Source organism: Elgaria multicarinata, chromosome 7, assembly GCF_023053635.1.
Source record: "Elgaria multicarinata webbii isolate HBS135686 ecotype San Diego chromosome 7, rElgMul1.1.pri, whole genome shotgun sequence".
NCBI classification, from domain to species: domain Eukaryota; kingdom Metazoa; phylum Chordata; class Lepidosauria; order Squamata; family Anguidae; genus Elgaria; species Elgaria multicarinata.
The window spans coordinates 32,794,137-32,814,582 of NC_086177.1; the positions used below are offsets into that span (position 1 = coordinate 32,794,137).

Genomic DNA, 20,446 nt, shown 5'->3' on the forward strand with positions numbered 1-20,446 from the left:
CTGAGCAGGACTGTCTTCTGTCGTCCCGGCGGGGAGTGGGGAGGCTGTAGAGAGACCCCTTTCCAGCGCCCCCTTACGGTAGGGCTGAAAGGGGGGGATATGGGGTTAGTTACTATGAGGGAGGCTCCAAACCCCCACCTTCCTCTCCAATGAATTAACGCCCCCACCCCGAGGGAAGAGGGGTGGGAAAGAGGAGACAGAGCGAGCGAGACAGAGCGAGCGAGCGAGCGCTCTTCCAAGGCAAGCCTTAGCCATAAGTTGAAGCGACCCGCAGGTAGGAGAGGCGGGGAAAGCAATGCCTTTGAGGCTGCGCTGGCTTTGGTGGTGGGCGCTGGTGTGCAGCAGCAGTAGCTGCTGCTGTTCCCCGCCGCCGGTGCTGCCTGTCCTGCCCGCCGCGGGGGCGCTGCTCCCGGGCGGCAGGAACGCTGCGGGCGACGGCGCGAGCAGCAAACAGCAGCCTCAGGCGCCAATCTCCACCTCCTCGGGCTTCCTCTACCGGCGCCTCAAGTCTCACGAGAAACGGGAGATGCAGAAGGAAATATTGTCCGTGCTGGGTTTGCCTCACCGGCCCCGACCCGTGCACGGGTTGCAGCCGCAGCCCGGAGAGCAAGAAGCTGTCCTTCCCCAGCAGCAGCAGCAGCAGCAGCGGCCACAGTTGGCGACCCCGCCGGGCAGGCTTAACTCCGCTCCTCTCTTCATGCTGGATCTGTACAATGCCCTATCCAGCGAGGAGGCGGCGGAGGCGGAAGAAGAAGAGGCAGAGCATCGCAGGAGCAGCCGGGACCCCCCGACCGCGCAACCCCTGCAGCGCAAAACGCTCCTCAGCCACCCTCCGGGACCCTCCGGCAGCAACGGCGGCGCTCCTGTTCTGGCCAGCTCACAGGACAGCGCCTTCCTCAATGACGCTGACATGGTCATGAGCTTCGTCAACCTGGGTGAGTGCGACGATGGGGAAAGGGGTGGAGCCTTTGGGGAGCTTTGAGGAGCACCTGTTGATATGTCACGTGTGGGTGTGTACGTGTACACGCGCGCAGGCTAGAAATATGTTCTGCAAATAGAAGCTGTAGGTTCTCCTGCTCCTTTGGAAGTCCTGCTTCCCCCCCTCTCCTATTTGTGCCACTCACATCCCGGTCTCACCTGTTAATGAGCTCTAGTTTGCAACAGGGATCAGGGCTGAAATCACACCTTTTGCATCATTTCCGTAACATTTTATGAAGCTGGCAGGTGCCAAGCCAAGGGGAAGCACATAAGGAGCATGCAAGCTGTGAGATGCAATCCTATTGGATTCCCACCAGCTCCTCTGTTTTAAGATATGCCTCTTATTTCAAATATCATGAAAAGTCCATCTCTTGGGATGGGGGAAGGGCCCCAAAAGTACATTGGTGTGTGCAGACTAAACAGTTACTTTAGTAGTAGTTATCAATGGTCCACTGTTCTCCGAAGTAGAAGGGGGCTTTGGCTCCTCTTTCACCACCATCTGTATTATATAACAGGCTGCTCTCAAATCAGAGCTTATTTGAGAAGCTTATAACTGCATGGGACATATTCAATATTTTGTATACGTTGAACTTCTGTGATTAGATACATTGGGAACTTCTTGTTGATGGCCACTAACTTGGGGTGGCTTTAAAAGGGGATTAGACAAATTAATAGAGGATAAGGCAATCAATGGCTACTAGTCATGGTGGCTATATATTACCTCCAGCATCAGAGGAGGTATGCCTCTCCATAGCAATTGCTAGAAAACATGAGCAGGAGGGTGCTTTGGGCTACTGTGAAATAGAAAGCTTGACTAGATAGGCCTTTGGTCTGATTCAGCATGAGTCTTCTTACATCACATGCACAAGATCCCTGGTATCACCCAGTGAAAGTAATCCAAGAGAGACTTCTACCAGAGACCTTAAGGAGGTGTTGCTACTTTGAGTAAAAACTGGGCAAGGCGAACCAATGGTCTAGCTTGGTATATCACAGCTTCATAGGAAGTCACAGCTTTTTGATTTCACTTGTTTCTATAATCCTTGGAAAAGCAACATTGCTAATTCAGGGTTGTCCTCATATGGACTCTGAGTATCATTATGTGGTCTGTATCCATTTTTCAGCCACACTTCCCTTGCTTGTAAGTTACCTCAAATCGCTGTCCGTGCTTTTTATAAGTTGCTGGTTTTCAGTTCCATGCACCTGTGGTACTGACCATGGTACTGTTTACATGCTTCTTTGGCCAGTTTAAGATAACTGATTTAAGAGTTCTGTCCAGGAGCTGTTTCCTTCAAACATATCTAGCATGTATGTTTTGACCATGTAAACCACTCTTTCCTAATCTAGTGTCCTCCAAATGTGTTGGACTACAACTCCCATCATTCACATCTTTCATGGCCAATAATTGTGCTAGCTGGGAATGATGGGAGCTGTTGGCCCCACACATCTGGAGGGCAACAGGTTGGGAAAGGTGGGTGTAATCAAATGCAAGCTTGAAACAAATAAAGGCTTGTTTTCTGTGATAAATACATGTGTGGTAATGAAACACTTAAACTGTGATCCTGTGTCTCTTGTACTTGTGAGTAGGATCACAGCAGGACTTACTTCTAAGTAAACATGCATTCGATTCCTCTGTTGATTTCTTGCAGTCCATTGGATGGTTGATGATTACCCACCCCTTCTACTAGCTGTGTTTCTGAACATATCAAGATGTTTTATACTATCAGATTATTGGTCCATCTTGCCCAATATTGTCTATCCTGAGGAACAGTGGCTCTCTGAGGTTTCAGACAGGCGTCTTCCCAGCTCTGACATATGAAACCCTTTCAATGCCAGGAATTGAAGCTGTGACCTTCTGCCTGCAAAACACATATTCTGTACAACCAAGTTATGACCACTTTTCAGGAATCCTTTCTTCTGTGTAATCCATGTGTTAGCATGTTCCAGAGCACCTTCTAATCACTTAATTTATGTTGAATATTAAAGGTACTAAAAACTTTAGTGATGATGAGTTTGTATAATTAAAGTTTGTCTTTCTTGTGCATGGATGTATGCACACTAGCAACTCATTCCCACACACTCCTCCCAAATGAGTTACTTTTTGATATACATCTGTCAACATTGTCCTGTTAGATATAGAAGCAAAGTTTACTTTTGAGTTGAGACTTAGGAAGGGGGAGATGGACAAAGCCTTAAGAATGTGCTTGGTTTTTCTCTTCTTCGAATGGAAGCTAACAGAAAGAGGGAGTATAGCTCACTAACTTTATACTTGATTTCCTCCCTCAAAAAGGTTGTAGTTATTTAGAGCTCTTCCATACATTGGAGGGAAGTGGAAAACAAAGCAAAACCTTAAAACAGTAATAACGTGCTTTTCTGCCGAAGCCAATATTGCAAGAGGTATTATCAGTAAGTTTTAATGATCAAGTGAGAGTCATGGATAGGGGAGAAAAAGCTTTGTTGGGGTTTACCAAAGAGCATTTTTGTTGAAATCTTGTCAAAAGACCCTCGCTGCAGTTTGACACTTTGGTTCCTGGTGTAAGGACTTGGGGAGCTTGTCTGGACAGTTCTGGTATTGCAGACTGAACAGGCTGTTCCTCTACTTCTGGATGGGTGCAGTGTTTCAGATCATGCTTGTCCTTCTTGGTCATTGTCAAGTGGTTCAGAACCAGTAGTGAAAACTCAGTTGTTTGGGGTGGTGGTGTGGAAATACCTGGTTTTCCTAGAAATGCTTCTCATTCCTCTTGTTATGTGTTACAGTGCAGAATCCGCCTGAAAGTATGTTGCAAAATAATGATTCTTATCTTTAAGAATGATGTAGATTGGATGTAAGTTATCCTTTATCTTTCTAAGGAATAGTGGTTGACAGCTGGAATGTACTAGAAAGATGAGAGTAGAAGCAAAAGGAACTAAACCAAATTTTTTTTTTTAAAGGTAATAGCATTTTAAGAGTATTGTAGGAACCGGTATTTTATGCCATTTGTGAAAGAAGGAAATAATGAAGATTAACTTAACCACAGTGAAATTGTGAGAACTTGAGAGACCATGGGTATGAGATTTTGCCATGTAAAAAATAAATAAAAATAGATGTTTTGATGAATGATGCTGATCATTAGGCTAAGTAGTAGAACTATGATAACTATGCAGGAAATAGTTCGTGTAATGATTATGGTGTTGAAATATCCTGCTAAACATTCCTCATGCTTTCAAATCTGGTCCAATATTATGTTTGCAGAAATTAATAAAACATTCTCAGTTGGCAGCAGAAGTATGAGAAAGAAAATGAATACTGCGTTGAGACATGTTTAAAGAAGGCTGTTAATTAGAGTTTCACTAACTTGAGTAGGAAATATATCTTCAAAAGATCTTACCAACTGCTAAACACCATGGATTGCTGTAGCAGTATCAGGTATCTTAAGGCTCTCTCCTGAACTCACATACTAAAAGCAGACTAGCTATGGTGTTGCTAGTCAGCTTTAGCTCCACCACCTTCCTGGCATGAGGCAAATCACTCCCAGGGTTACCATTTCATCTTTGAAGGGGAAGCAGACTTCACTGGGGACAAGCATCACAGTAAGGTTCAGCAGTTTGATATTGGAATATTCAAGATTATGCTGCAAAACAGGAATGTTTTCCCCCCCTTTTTTCTTCATAGCTACAACTATCATATAGTATATGTATATAGTAAATGTCATTACTATATTATGCATATAGTGTTATGGGATTTGTGCTTTTGATATGCAAACCTAGTACACCTAGACACATTTGTTTATAAAAAATAGCCTGTCAATAGCCAGTGAGCTGGCCAAAAATATAGGGTGCTTCCAGATGAGGCTTTTAATCACCCTTCCTCATTCACAAAAATTTACGGAAGGTCCAGACATTGTCATCATCCACTTGTAATCCTCCTGTGTTTTCCCACAGCTTTTTCTTGCTCCCTTTTTTACAGCAGAAAATCTTTTATGAAAGAAAAGATGGAATTGCTGCACAATTCCTTTTGATTATTAGTGATAGAGATCCTCTATCTAGAAGCACAATCAACTGTGGTCTGAAACATTGTGAGATGGGGTGGGTGTGGAATTAATTGATATCCTGACTTTTGGGCATGGGAAGAGAATAAACTATAATTTACCTTAAAGCAGTAGACTGTTTAAATGTTCAGATCTTGCAAAACTTTTCTGCAGTTCATTTAACTTTCCATTGCTCTTCTCTCCTGTGTCATGGTATTCTTGACTTCATCTCTTTTATCAGATGTATTGAAAGAGTTTGTGATGGTACACACAGGCATAATTGGATTCATCATTTTGAGTCCAGATTGAAAATGCACAGACCAACTACGAAAAGAAAGATTGTGTGACTTGAAACACCATACAAACTGCAATGGGAATTGTGATGCTCAGCATGGGAGAAATGTGAATATTATATTTTGGATAGAGACAACTTGTGCAGCCAGGACAGAGCAAGAATGGGAGTAGGTAGGAGGGCTAGCCAGCTTTTATATTTAAGGGTGCATGTGTACTAAGCCATGCTTGTAGATGTCCAATCATGTGTGACAATTAAGAATTGGCTCCAGACAGAGAGGCTTTTTGTCACCTGGAAGAGATTTGGATTTCTTTTTCTTTTCAGCCTATTGTTGTAGCACTAGTGATCTAATGCAGGTCTGCAGATAGTCTAGGAGGAAAAAACTGTTGAAAGTACAATGCTTTGAAGGGTTAAAAAAAGGGGGAGGATTGCTGAAATTATATCGCCATCCAACAACCCCCCAAAATACTAATTATAAAAGAGGAATTCTGAATCCAAACATTTCTATAACAGCAAACAAAGTTATCCATGAAATGTAGTCAAATGACATGGATAAATTGCAAGAGATGAGTAACAGGAAATATAAATCAGCACTAGAGATTTCCCTGTAATATCAAGTTCATTGGGACTTGGTTTTAGCTAGAACCATTATATTTCACGTCTGTTGTTTTTGTAGCATTTAATTTTCATGTTCTTTTTCCTGTTCCTGGTGCACTACTGTTTTCATGTCATTGTTTTTAATGTCAGACAATGATACTGTACAAAGTAATATGGCATAACATTGAAATTTGGGCCTTAGTATATAAAGCAGTCTGTTTTTGATCAGGATGGGGTTATCTGGCCTATACTAAAAAGTAGCATGGCTTCTTGTAAAGAAGAAAATGCATAGATACTCATAACTCTGGGAGGGCTTAATGGTACTTACATTTTTGTTTGTTGTTATAAATTGGAATGGCGGTTGATTTGCTGTCTGTTAGAAATCTGTTGTAAAGAAAGAAGTGTCGTTCTAGACAACATGCTTTAACAAAAAGTAGTTTATAGTTCTTTTATGTCTGATGGTGGTACTGTTTGATATTTTCAGGGTAGCTTTGAGGCTGAACATTAAAATGGACATCTAAATAGGTAGTGACATGATATTCAAGGAAATGGATTTATATTTCAGGTTCTGTATAATGCTTACATGTTTGTGGTACAAAATAAATACTTATCAGTCACTTAGAAGACAAAGGTAATTTTGTATGGTGCTTATAAAGGATTACTGGGTTTATGATGTTACCAGGGCTTAAATGAAGCAAACATGCTAGAATGCTGATAATTTTGCCAACTTTTGAGGTGGCATGTTTGCCACAGCCCGCTTTGGCTTATTTGGTATGGTTATCTTGTTGTCCAATTCCAGTGATGGTGGGTTGTTGGCATGGTATATTGAATTGGGGATCTGGTCCTGCCAGGTCCAAGTCATCAATCAGGTTCTTTTGGTCATCAAGGTGAAAAAAAAAGATGACAGTTTATTGATGGAAAATGGATGCAGAATATATACAGGCAAAGAAAGCCACGAGAGCTGATGTTTTTAGCAAAATGCTCTACACAGGTGCATATGCAAAAATACTTATCTTGTCAATTTCAGCGTTATGGTTGCCTCATCATAAAGAGGTTAGATACTCTGTTTACTCAAGAGTGACATAATGTCTATTGAAGCAAAGGCACCTTTCCCATTAGGAAACAAGGTTTAACTGCACACAGAGCACAGGTTCTTAAACACATTGGAATATTTATATTTTAGCAGAGAGAGATATAAAGCACTGCAGAAGGCACATCCATACGACACTTCATTTGGGAATTGCTAGTCTCTGCAGTTTACACATGAAGGCATACCCCTGATCCACTGTTCATCTAGAGAGTTAGCGTGGTACAATATTTTTTAGTGCTGAGCTAGGACCAAAGAGACTTGGCTAGAGAGCTTGCTGGGTGACTTTAGGCCAGTCACTGAACATTTCTTCCCAAGGCTTGTATTGCATGCGTGTGATTGTTCGCAGAAGTTTGTGGGTCTTTTATATGACATTGTCCACCTCCAGAGCATCCCTCACACTTTTTGAGCTTTATTCTGCTTTTGAAAAGATTGGAAATAAACTGATATAAATGGTAATGTGAGATATTGACAGTGCGTATTGTTGGCACCATGCTATAATACAGCCACTAGATGGCCTTGTATAATGAAAAATATAGAACATTGCTGAGAAAGGAAGTTTTCAAATCACATGTCCACAGTGTAAAGCATACACAAAGAAACCAGAAGCAGGATGCAGGATGTCAGCCTGGTGTGGTGAAGCCCACTATCTCTCAGGCTAATCTATCTCAGAGTGTCATTATAGGATTCAATGGATGAGGGGAATACCATGTACACTGTGGGAAAAATATAATAATCAACTAGTTAAATAACATAATGTATTGCTGGTAGGGGTGAGACTGGGATGCATGCCACATGTATAGTTTGCTCTGCTATCAGCACAGAGGAAGAAGAGGGAAGATATCTCTACATTTTTTGTCTTGTGCATCTGATCAGTCAGTAATACGTGCAGCTGGTTTGAATGGGTGTCCTGAAACAATGATGCAAATAATTCTTTAGATGGAGATCACAACTGCCCCTCGGCCCACTCACCTGTGCTTCCTCTCCTCTTATCCTATCCCAGTTAAGCACAGGCTATTTCTCCCATTGCAGATTTAGAATCCTGGAGTTTGCTGTTGCAAAAGAAGAGGGACTTTGCCATTATCACCAGCCTCTGTGGCATAACAGATCGGGATCATGGAATCCCTTCATCTCCTTTCTAATCTTAAATGTGTCAGAATCTCTTTAATATTAGAAGAGAAAACGGGAACCCTAGCCTTGAAGCAGGGCTAGCCCTTCTATGAGGCAGGGTGAGGCAGCCATGTCAGGCAGCAGATTTAAAGAGGCAGCAAATTGTTAGCTTTTCAGGATGTTGAAATTGTAATTTTACTGCTAGAGATGAGGAAAGGTGCTTGTGTTATTTTCTGCCTCATGTGCCCAAATAACATGCCTGGCTTTACGTCCTATGCACTTTGTCTTGAGTGGGTGAGGGCTACCATTTGCTGCTCCATCTCAGGCAGCAAAATGTCTTGGGCCAACCTTGCCTTGAAGCATATTGGAACAGTCCAGAACCATTGCAGGATAGCACTATAACACAAAGACATGGCAGCAGGCTGGTTTGGTGCTGAGTGAACAGCTTGGTGCTCAACCATTCTCAAACCTGAGCATAGAATCATAGAATAGAAGAGTTGGAAGGGGCCTACAAGGCCATCGAGTCCAACCCCCTGCTCAATGCAGGAATCCACCTCAAAGCATACCTGACAGGTGGTTGTCCAGCTGCCTCTTGAAGGCCTCTAGTGTGGGAGAGCCCACAACCTCCCTAGGTAACTGGTTCCATTGTTGTACTACTCTAAAAGTCAGGAAGTTTTTCCTGATGGTCAAACAGAATCTGGCTTCCCGTAACTTGAGCCCATTATTCCGTGTTTGGGGCTGTAGCAGTGTGCAGTGTTCTTCACTACTTGGGTTCAAGGCTGAATGAGTAGCTTGCAGAGCACTGTGGAGTTATAACACAATTATGCTACCTCAAAATAGTATTGCTGGCCCTCGGTTGGGTGCATATATTGATGGCCTTTAACTTATTTTCCATGGACACATTTGAAAGTGCTGAAAATTCCAGCTTCAAAATATTGAGAACTGGAATTCATTTCCCCTCTAAACCTCTTTCACAGTAAATCCTTAACTTTCTCTCATTCCTCTTGATAGAAGGAAGGGTATAGGATGGACAACCTCGCCACATGGCAGACATGGTGAACACTCTTACCCACAACCATTCCTCACCTCTCAGAGCTAGACAGATATTCAACTACTTAATTATTGGGGAGGGAGAAACTCTTTCATGTTACTTCAAAGGAAATGAGCAGTTGCTATAGAATGATTTGTTTAAATTATTTTTTATAAACTGTATAAGAAAAGAATAAACATGTGTGTTATGCCAACATTTACTTTATATTGAGTAAGCTCTGGTGGCTTTCTGGGTTTTTCTTTTGCTTCCCTTCTTCCACAAAAAAATCAATTTAAAGGAATAAAAGTGGAATTCCATATTTTAAACTGACTTCTCTTTTGCACATTGAAGAGGAGTTTACAAATCAAAGAATACAGCTATGTAATACAAGGGGAATTACTTCCCTTGTATTAACAGGAATACTGAAGCTTTGTTCTTCTGTTATTTTAATGCTTAATGACAACAATGGAGCCCTAGCCTTGCTCACAAGTAGGCTCTGTCCATCCGCCAGAAAGTGCTCCAGAATAAAAACCCACATGAGGAACTAGCAGGGAAGAGAACAAGGGGAAGAAAGGTGGTGGTGGTGGCAGTGGTGGAATGTTGATAAATATGTTCTACAGCTTTAAAGCCACCCCCAGTGATAAGAGTTACAATGCTGTTGGATTAGAACATACATGACTTGGTAATGCCCTGAAACTGCAGTCACTGAAAAAAACATCATAAAAGTAGATTGGGGAAATAACAGAATATTGAGGGACAAGAAATGTCATTTGTGCCACAGGAGTGAGCCACAAGTTATGGTACTAGGATGAAACTCTAGTGCAGATTGGCCCCAGAATGCATGGATGTCTGAAAGGCCTAGTGACCAACATCCAGGGCAAATCCTAACCGGTTCTGCCTGTTTTGCTCCTGGTGATTGAGAGGCCAGTAGGGAAGGTGCTACAAGGGTGATCACAAGGGTGACTACAAGGGTGACTACAAGGGTGATAGCAGTGCTGAGGTATTGTTGAAGGAGCCTTGCTGTACACTCTATTGTATATTCCTGCTGTAGGAATGTTCCCGATCTGCTATGACCCATACTGTACCTCCCCCGCTGCTTTACAAGGAGTTGGGAAATTGGCAAGTAGATAGATTACCTTTTGCAAAAGTGAATGGTACTCTTTAGCTGAGGTGGTGGTAGCTCTCTTGCTGGGCATGTGCATTAGCCAGTGCAAGTGTCTTGCATGGGTACCCACAAAAACTTGGCTCTAGCCCTGCTACTGCCTAGAGTCTCCTGACAAAAGTACGTACTTATACAGTTTGAATTACAGCTCTTCTCCAAGGGTACTTATTGCAACAGATAGTCAAAAAATAATAGCATAGCAATCCAATAAAACTAAACAGTCTGCAACAATAGCATTCAGCTAAAACAATGCAGTTCCTACACAGCATTAATGTATACATTAATGTATAAATGGGTGTTTTTAACTAGTCCAGAAAGATAGATGGTGGGAAGCAGTGGGGAGATAAACATACGTCCTTGGAAGGGTGTGCTGGTACCGTGAAAGCTGTGCTTCTGCTCCCAAGGAGATCTCACCATGGAATAATAAGGGATACAATGCAGTATCTTAATTCCTGGCACAAGATATATGGAAGATGTCTAGGAACTATGCAGTCCCAAGACAGTTTAGGGAGCTAAAGGTAAGCAGCACACCTTGAATTGGATCCAGAAATGAATTGGCAGCCAGTGCAAGGGAACAAAAACTGAGGCCAGTAGCTCTATTTTCACATTGAAGTATTACTATGTTTCTAGAGAAATGCTTTTAAAACAAGAAGGTGTATACTTTAGATTTGCTTTGAAACCCAGGAGCCCTATTTTTAGCAGGGCTGTAGGTTTTTATTAATCATAATTGGTGGTCTTATGTCTGACAACTTTGAGCAGTAAATTATTCTTAATAAGAGTGGAGGTTCTTGTGCTAAAAGCTCTAGCTGCTTGTGATCTAGTTGTCCATGTACCTCTGGGCAATATGCTGTGTGACACTAATAACAGCCAATTTAGAATTAATTACCACAGTTTGCAAACACTGCCAATTCAAAAATAAAACACCTAGCAATTTGTTTCTAGCAGAGTAATTCACAATGGGTGCTTTGGTATGGTTTGTACACACAACATTTGTTGTTTACACAGCCTTCACAAACCACAGTGGTAAGCAATGAGCATAGAAACTCTCCTATGCGATGAAGCAGACCAATAATTTGCTGGGGGCTTTTGCCACAATTATTTGTAATATGAACGGTATCATATCAGTATCAATGGCTACTAGCCCTGATGGTTGTGTGCTATTGCCAGTATTTGAGGCAATAAGCACCAGTTGCTGGGGAACATGGGTGGTAGGGTGCTGTTGCACCATGCCCTGATTGTTCATCCCTGGCCGATGGCTGGTTGGTCACTGTGCGAACAGAGTGCTGGACTAGATGGACCCTTGGTCTGATCCAGCATGACGCTTCTTATGTTCTTAAAACATAAGAATGCAAGTCAAAAGATCCCTTTCCAGGTGAAAATAGAGGATAGGTTAAAACACTGCCTGTTTTAATTCAGATCATTCCAAAGGGAAGCACAGAGCAAGGACAATACTTTTGACCAAACAGAATGCCAAGAGGTGGACATGTGAGTTCTGAGGGCAGAGCAAATTTCTAAATAATTATTTACATAATTATTGACTCATAAAGCAAGCATTTTATTCACCACCATGAGAGGCCACACTGAGATGCATCATGAGTTGGAGGGCCATGGATTATTTACATTTGTAATTATACACAAAATCTCTATGTGCGTGGAGGATGCTACTGCTTGATCCTATTTTACCTAACTCCTTGAGCAAGAATAGAAGTGTTATTTTTAAAGGGATGTTTGAAAATAAATGTCAGTCAGCTTGAGTACTCCAGTTACTTTTAGCAATACCCCACAGTGAAAATGTTTGGTCACAGATATATGTACAATGCTCTCCACTTGTTCTGGATGTATTGATGAGAAAGTTTGTCTGATAAGTGCTACTTGATGCTTTCTAAGGCAGCCCAGTTACCAACATTCAACCAGTGTTTGCCACAGTAAACATGTAAAGTGAGACTGGAAGACACACATCACCAAACACTGTGGGCACAGTCCATTGAGTCATATTGATCAAAGCTCTCTACTCTGGTAAATATCCATTATCTGTTTGGAGATGAGTATCTCTCAGTTAGTGTATGTGTGTGTTTTAAATGACAAATACTGAGTGCTGTGTAGATTTATAATGCATATAAGAGAATATAACAAAATGTCTTCTGCCCCCAAAAGATAATAGGAACCAAAGTGTTCTATGATTGGGTGTTACAGATTGCTGGGATCCTGGGTGAGATCCAGACCAAGATTCAAAAACCTCAATGCAACTTTTAGAACACATTTATCTAGATAATTTTTTTATTTAATTAATTTTTATTTATTTATTTATTTATTGCATTTCTATACCACCCAATAGCCGAAGCTCTCTGGGCAGTTTACAAAATGCAGTTAGTTTCAATCCATCCACACTTGTCATATTCACTCAAATAGTTATCAGTGTTGGAGCAACAGAACCTGGTAGAGCTGTGCATTGCTTCGGATCTGAATCCTGAATCAGAGGTGAATCGGGGTGATTCGGAGGGCTTTGAAACAGATCTGAATTGAATCGAAACAGGTCCAAATCAGTCCAAAGCAAATTGGCATGATCCAAATTGATTCGGATTGTTTCTGATCTTTTTTCAAGGACAGATGGACATGAAAATTTGCACCATGGTAGAGCTTCAGTAGGGCTACAGCCCTGTCTTGTTTGATTCATCCTCTGAGTTTTACAATTTTTTTTTAAGTTTCAGGTTTTAAAATTATTATTTTTAAAAAAATATGCTTTCATTTTTAAAGATAAAGAGATTAAACTTAACACCATCATAGCTCTTAAGTAGGGCTTTAGGCATGCCAAGTTTGAAGCATATCGGTTCATCCCTTGTGTTTTGGGGAATTTTTAAATCCCCCAAAATAGACCTCATTGGGGTCTAGCACCTTGAGAAGTAACCAAGTTCCAGGGGGGGAAAAAGAAATTACAGTTAAAGACATTAAAATTAGCACCATGGTAGGGCTTCAGTAGGGCTTCAGCCATGCCAAGTTTGAAGCAGATCAGTTCAACCCTTGTTTTTTGATGGAATTTTATAAATGTGTGCTTTATTATTGTGTACTGCTTGTGCACAACACACAGCAGAGACACACACACAAAGTAGAAGACACTGAGAGACTAAACAACACAGAACTCACAGAGGATGTATTATTATTATTATTATTATTATTATTATTATTATTATTATTATTATCTGTGCTGCTTACAGTGCAGTATGTGTCAGCTTCAGAACAAACAAAAGAAAAGTAGGGGAGATTTGCACTTGAAGGGATAGTGTGAGCTTGAGTAAACACCTTCTCAAATCACTCTTAGCTTTGAGTGGCTGCATTAATTGTTTCCTTGAAAAAACACATTTTTAGCAGTGGATTACAGAGATTCCACTAAACATATGTGTCTGAAATTTGGCACACATGAACACCTCCAGGACATCTGTAAGGTATCCAACATACATGTTTGTCTCATGAAAAACGAGGACGTTATAGCACTTTGTTTTGACTGGTTTGCCTGTAAAATCACATTTTTATCAGTGGGGTACAGGAAAACCACTGCACAGATGTGTCTGAAATTTGGCAGACATGAGCATCTTCAGAGCATCTATAAGGTCACCAACTTTCATGTTTCTATGTTGAAAAATAAAAACGTTATAGGCATTTATTTTTTCCAATGCAAGTCTATGGGAAAATGAAAAATCCAAATAATTTGGACATCCGAATCTCGATTTGGATTTGGATCTGAGGCGAGGTGGACTGGGTCTGAATCAATCCAAACTGAATCAGGCTCAATTCATAAGGTCTGAATTGGGATCCGAAGCGAATTGGGTGTGTGTGTCTGTGCACAGCCCTAGAACCTGGTGGCCAATCCAGTTCATATACTCAGAAGCAGGAGGTTTGCTGATCTACTTCTCTTTGTGTTCATGTCTTCCTAAAAGTTTTGTTGACTCCGCTGTATCTTAAATATTATTTTTGTTTGCATGAAAAATATTCTTTGCATGATATAGAAAAACATGTTCTTCGACCCTGGCTGTGTTCACACAACGTGCTAACCCACTCAGTGTCGGTTATCATGTTGTCTGAAAGCAGTGCATTTTCTGCAGGATGGGTTATCGTGTCATCTAAATGCAGTGCTTTTTCACAGAGTGGGTTATCATGTTGTCTGAACACAGTGCGTTTTCTGCAGATTTGCTTGTTAACCATGCAGAGTGGCTTGTTAACCATTCTGAACAACCCAACAACAAGGCATGGGTTTTCAAAGTGGCTTGTTCAAGAAAAATAAACCACGCTGCATGGTTAACAAGCCACCCTGCAGAAAACATGCTGCATTCAGACAAAACAATAACCCACCTTGTGAAAAAGACATTACATTCAAATAACACAATAACTCATGGTGAGATAGCATATTGTGTGAACCCAGCCCATGTGTCCTTTCTCTTTTGGAAATTCTTCTTTCTCATGTTAAGGGACATCCCTTAACAGAAGCCTGGACGGTCCACTTCACCTGTTAGCAACATTCCTCAGATATTGGACTTAGAAATTTCTATGTCCAGTACTTTTTCCAAGCTCAGCTAAATAGTTGCATGTTATTCACATCCCACAGTCAGCTGTGCAACTCTACATTCAGCTTTGCACATACACATGCCTATTTCCCCCCTCCCCAATTCTATAGTCTTTTCTGATGAGGAACATTACATAATTCTTTGGATTGCTTTCTTCCATTCATATCCCAAGAACCTATTCATTCAAAAGGGGCCATTATATAATTTTACATGACGTGGTTACACAATGGGAAGCAGTCTAGATACACCAGCAGGGAACTAAAACCTGGGGCAGCAGTCATTTTAAATATTTGCAAAAGTTGAACAGTGTTAAGTAGAATCTCTGTGTTATACATTTCTGTTCCTTGTACATTCATTTTACAAGGATACAACAGACATTTAAGATAATTGGTGTCTCATGTAATATAGATAATATGGTGAAAGACCAGATGAAAACCTAAGGAGAGGCTGAAGTGAACTCTAGACAAGTTTGTAAGAGAAGAACCTGAAATTGAACCAAAAAATGAAAAAGAAAAAAGTGCACACTTGCCATATCAAAAATAAAATATGGATATATCCTAATCAATAAAGTCTATGCTAGTCAATAAAATCATCACTAAAATAGTGATTAGTTGAAATGCCTAGGCCAAAGAACATCTATAGATTTAGGCCATAGCTAGACCTAAGGTTTATCCCTGGATCATCCAGGGGTCAAACCTGTTCATCTAGGTGACACACAGGGGATCCTGTGCTCAGGCAGGGGTGAACCCTGGATGATCCCAGGATAAACCTTAGGTCTAGCTGTGGCCTTAGAAAGCTATATAGAAATGGTCCCTTACCAAGCAAAGTTTATTCCAGACATGGCAACAACACCATTAAGATAGTTATTGGCCAAAGATTTTGAGTTTTATATCCATGAAACATCATTCAGACAGCTAAAAAACATACCATTCTATAGGGATGGCTAGATATGAGACGTTCCAGAACATATCTGATTATTTTGAGGGTGATCAAGTGTACATGATAGAATAATTCTAAAAAATGGAAGAATCATAGAACTGCAAGACCAAAGGAAAGAAATACTTAATACCACATATGTGAGTTATCAGGGAATTGAACTAAATGAATTTATTTATTTATTTTATTTATTTTATTTAAGGATTTTTATGCCGCCATTCAGCCAAAAAAGGCTCTCACGGCGGCTTACAAAAGTATTTCTTGACAGTCCCTGCCCACAGGCTTACAATCTAAAAGACATGACACAAAAGGAAAGGGGATTGGGAGGGAGGAGGAGGAGGGGGAAAAGGAAAGCAAATTCAGGCACTACAATCTTAGTTGGAAAGTTCAGCAGTTACAGTTGACAGCAGGAGGGAGGGGGCTCTCAGCTGGAGCTGGACCCAGGCACAGCGGAGAGGTGCCTGGCTGCTGCTTCCTCTCTCACTGGTGGCCTCTGCAGAGACAGTTGGTAGCAGGAGGGAGGGGGCTCTCAGCTGGAGCTGGACCCAGGCACGGCGGAGAGGTGCCTGGCTGCTGCTTCCTCCCTTACTGGTGGCCTCTGCAGAGACAGTTGGTAGCAGGAGGGAGGGGGCTCTCAGCTGGAGCTGGACCCAGGCACGGTGGAGAGGTGCCTGGCTGCTGCTTCCTCTCTCACTGGTGGCCTCTGCAGAGACAGTTGGTAGCAGGAGGGAGGGGGCTCTCAGCTGGAGCTGGACCCAGGCACGGTGGAGAGGTGCCTGGCTGCTGCTTCCTCTCTCACTGGTGGCCTCTGCAGAGACAGTTGGTAGCAGGAGGGAGGGGGCTCTCAGCTGGAGCTGGACCCAGGCACGGCGGAGAGGTGCCTGGCTGCTGCTTCCTCCCTCACTGGTGGCCTCTCAATGAAGGGTTTGAGAAGTTGTTTACTGCCTGGATGTGTGTGCTAAGATTTGTTACAAATCCTAAAATCCTCAGAAATAAAAACCCTGAAAGAACTAGTTATTATCTATCAAAATGGAGCTTTTAAACCTGGAAATGTGGCTGAGCAACAAATGACCCCAAGGTCATACTTCATTTAGACTAGTGACACAGCTGTCTACACGAGGAAAGAATAAATAGAAGTGCCTTACTTACATGCCTGGCACAACCTGAGCATGGGGAAGCTATTGTGGGTGGGGGTGGGAGACGAGGCAGGGAGGCACGCCATTTGCGGTCTCCCTGTGGCATCACCAGAGTGGGGAGTGGAATCTGAGCCCATAAATTGGCTCTCGCCCCTCCCTTCCTCCTCTTTGAAGTGCGCCTCCCTCCCTCCCTCCTTGTACGCAGTGTGGGCTTGCTAGTTGTCCTTTAGGGGGGACGAGTAGGATTTTTTTGCTCATAATCTTTCATTGGTTATGAGGTGTATTTTTTGCCTACTTCACACTGTAAGACAGACAGAGAGAAATAATTAGGGGTGGATCTACACTAGTGCTTATTACTTTTTTTCCTACCACCAGAAATGTTTTAATTTGTTTTGTTTTTAAACGTAACGGGGCGCACTCCAGTAATGTCGCGTTACTAACCTTTTGCTTTCATTCATTGATTAGAGCAGGACACACTGTTTGTTTTAACGTTGTAGATTGTACTTCCTTTTCACGGCAGGTCTCTTTGCTCTGCCCACTTCCTGATCTCCTGGCTTCACCTTCCACCCCCGTTGATTTATTATTATTTTAATGGAAATTAAACAAATGCTTACATCTGTGTCAGTTTTAAAGATAAAGAGTTCAAAATTGGCACAGTAATAGCTAATAAGGGGGGCTTTCAGCATACTAAATTTGAATTAGATTGGGACATACATTGATTTTTAAATGATTTTTAATGGAAATTAAACAAATGCTTACATCTGCGTCAGTTTTAAAGATGAAGAATTCAAAATTGGCACAGTGGCAGGTCTTAATGAGGGCTTTTAGCATACCAAATTTTAATCAGAATGGGTCATCCGTAGATTTGTTATGATTTTTAAAATTTCCTCCCTCAAGCCCTTTGGAGCTTATAGTGCACTAGTTTTAGGCGCTGAAAGGAAGTATCCACTCCCCCAGGAAAGCGATTGTCTGACCATCGAGGCTTGAAAATTCAGTGAGACAAAACAATAACAATGTAAGGGGGCATATAAGAAGACTTGCAACGGTATTTAAATGTAACAATGGAAAAATACAATGAAAGAAGGAAGGTAAATACATTGATGATAAAACGTTATAAACATAGCATCATGTGACCCAATAAGTTATCACAACCCTTCCTTAACATTTTAAACCATTAGTGTAGATCCCACCTAGATTGATTTGGCGTTGTTAACAATTTGGTCACATTTGATGTGCGGGCATCTTGAGTGGGTTATGGTCTGCGAGCCTTCAGAGGCACCATTGTGGTGACTGGTAATACCTGAGGCTCCCCAGCTGCAAGCCCTGCAGCCCAGCTGGCGGCGCTAAGGGTTACCTTTGAGGCCAACCTTCCTCATCGACTCGGAGCCCCACGGCATGAGGGAAGGTTGACACAGAAGGCCTCCCTACCCCAAAAGGGGAAGCCTGGGAGATGGTGAACGTTGAGGCAACAATCTCAGGCCGTGAATGTCTCGCCCGACAAAACAACGGCATGAGGCCAGATTAGAGAATATGCCTGCTTAGGTTTACCCTTTCTGAAGATCTAGTAATAATTGTGGCCCTGTTTAAATCCCAATCTTGTGTCCGCCTCATTATTTCCCACACTCCACATTCCCCACAATAGAAATCTTCAAAGTGCTAAAAGTCATAAACAAATGATGGGTAAAACATCTAAAAATATAGAAGCTGTACCTAAATCAGATACAGACAAACTCAAGTCTCAAAATAAAATAAATGAAACTGTTGCACTACAGAGTGCCAATGAGAGTTCAGGTAACGTTTTGACACTGAGAGAAACTACTAGAAGAGGCAGGGTGATAAGGGAAGAGAATATATTGGATAAAGAATTGTTAAAAACAATGTAAAAAAAGAAAACTGTGAGAACCAAGCTGTACTATAAGAGAGAAGTACCCATCAGAAAACAATGGCAGTAGCCATTGTTGTAAGAGTTGGATAGTGTTAAGTAAAGTTTATTTGCTCCATGCTTCAGCCTCATTTGGCATCTTGTGTGCAAGAAATATTACATATGCTGTTGTTGTTTTTAAGCATTGTCAACTGCAAATGGCGAGTGGATGGGAACTTTGGCAATGCAAATAGCAGATGCAGAGGGCCCAATGGGGAGAGAAAAGAGTTAAAGCCCCTAAACTGCTACCTTATGGTCCCAATCTGAGTCAGGCCACCAATTTACCTAATACTTACTTTTAAAAGGCTATTGATGTAATTGCTGATTGCGTTAATGATATTACATCTAGTTTGGCTTTAAGAGGTCTAGTTTTGAAAGTTGGATCATTCTTTCTATTTTCTGTCATTCCAATCAATTAATGCTTCAAATACCTGAATACTGTTTAGGCAATTTTTAGTTGTTTTTACCAGTGAAAAGCAGCTTTTTAGATAGAAAACACAGCTTTCGACGAGGACGCTCCATAGAAAAAGTGTTAACCTTTGTTCCTGATGAAGGATCCTGGTATCCGAAACGTTGAGCTTTTTGAGTTTTTTAAAATAATTTTTTAATCTTTCGACAATACCATTAAAGATTTATCATCCTTCACAGCACCAGAGCCAGTCTCTCTTCTCACACCACCTGTACCAATAACCTTTAGGCCAACTGAACAGGAAAGGTTTTCAAAAGATCATTCTGTCTTTCAGGCCACAGATGACTAATATAGTTATGGGTGGATGAGCAAGTTAGTGTTTTTTGTTTGTGGAATAGTAATTTTTGAGAGGTTTATTTATTCTAACAACTTCATCCAGAGAGGTAGTTTTCGCTATTTCTTATTTCATGCTGTAGCATTAAACTAGAAGTACGAAGGGTACAACTAAGAAGCGGTATGCATTAGTTGCTGGGGAACATGGGTGGGAGGGTGCTGTTGCACCGTGTCCTGCTTTGTTTGTCCCTGGTCGACTGCTGGTTGGCCACTGTGTGAACAGAGTGCTGGACTAGATGGACCCTCGGTCCGATCCAGCACGGCTCTTCTTATGTTCTTAGGTACTAATTATTGATGGGGTTCTGTACTGCACTCAGTGCTTTGGTTTATGCTGCCCTTGCTAGATGCAGATCTGAACTTTGGGATTATTAAGTATCATTACAATTCCTGTTTTGCTTGAGTGTGCATCAGGTGTGCTTAAATAGCTGCCTCTGACATTTTTTTGGTGGGGGAGAACTCTATCTGGAAGCACCATAAGTAACTTTAAATCTGCTTGGAACGGAGTCAATGATGTAGCTGTAGTTTGCAGACCTTCCCCACCCTTTCCTTCTCTCTCTCTGCACCCCACCCCCTGATTCTTTAAAACTATTTTGCTGTGCAATATTTCTTAAGGCTTGTTACAAGTTTGAAATGCTTGTAGTGCACAGATGTTTTGTGAGGCTTGTTATTTTCTATGCTGGAGGTTATGAGTCAGATTACTGTTAAGCAAAATGTTTATGTGAAATCATTTCTGAGTCATATATTTGCATCATATACAACCTGTCTGACAATCAAAACATTCACCACTCTGCTAATGATTATACTAACTTTCCAGTGCTCTGCTCCAACATAATTA

General features: G+C 41.6%; 1 protein-coding gene across 1 annotated transcript in view; it reads left to right on the forward strand.

Moving 5' to 3' along the window:
• Positions 1-286: 286 nt before the first annotated feature.
• Positions 287-20,446, forward strand: part of BMP6 (bone morphogenetic protein 6) — a 122,766-nt gene continuing 102,606 nt past the window's right edge. Inside the window, exon 1 of the mRNA XM_063130354.1 lies at positions 287-935. Coding sequence (XP_062986424.1) covers positions 296-935 — 640 coding nt within the window. The 5' untranslated portion in view covers positions 287-295. The remainder of the gene's footprint in view (positions 936-20,446) is intronic.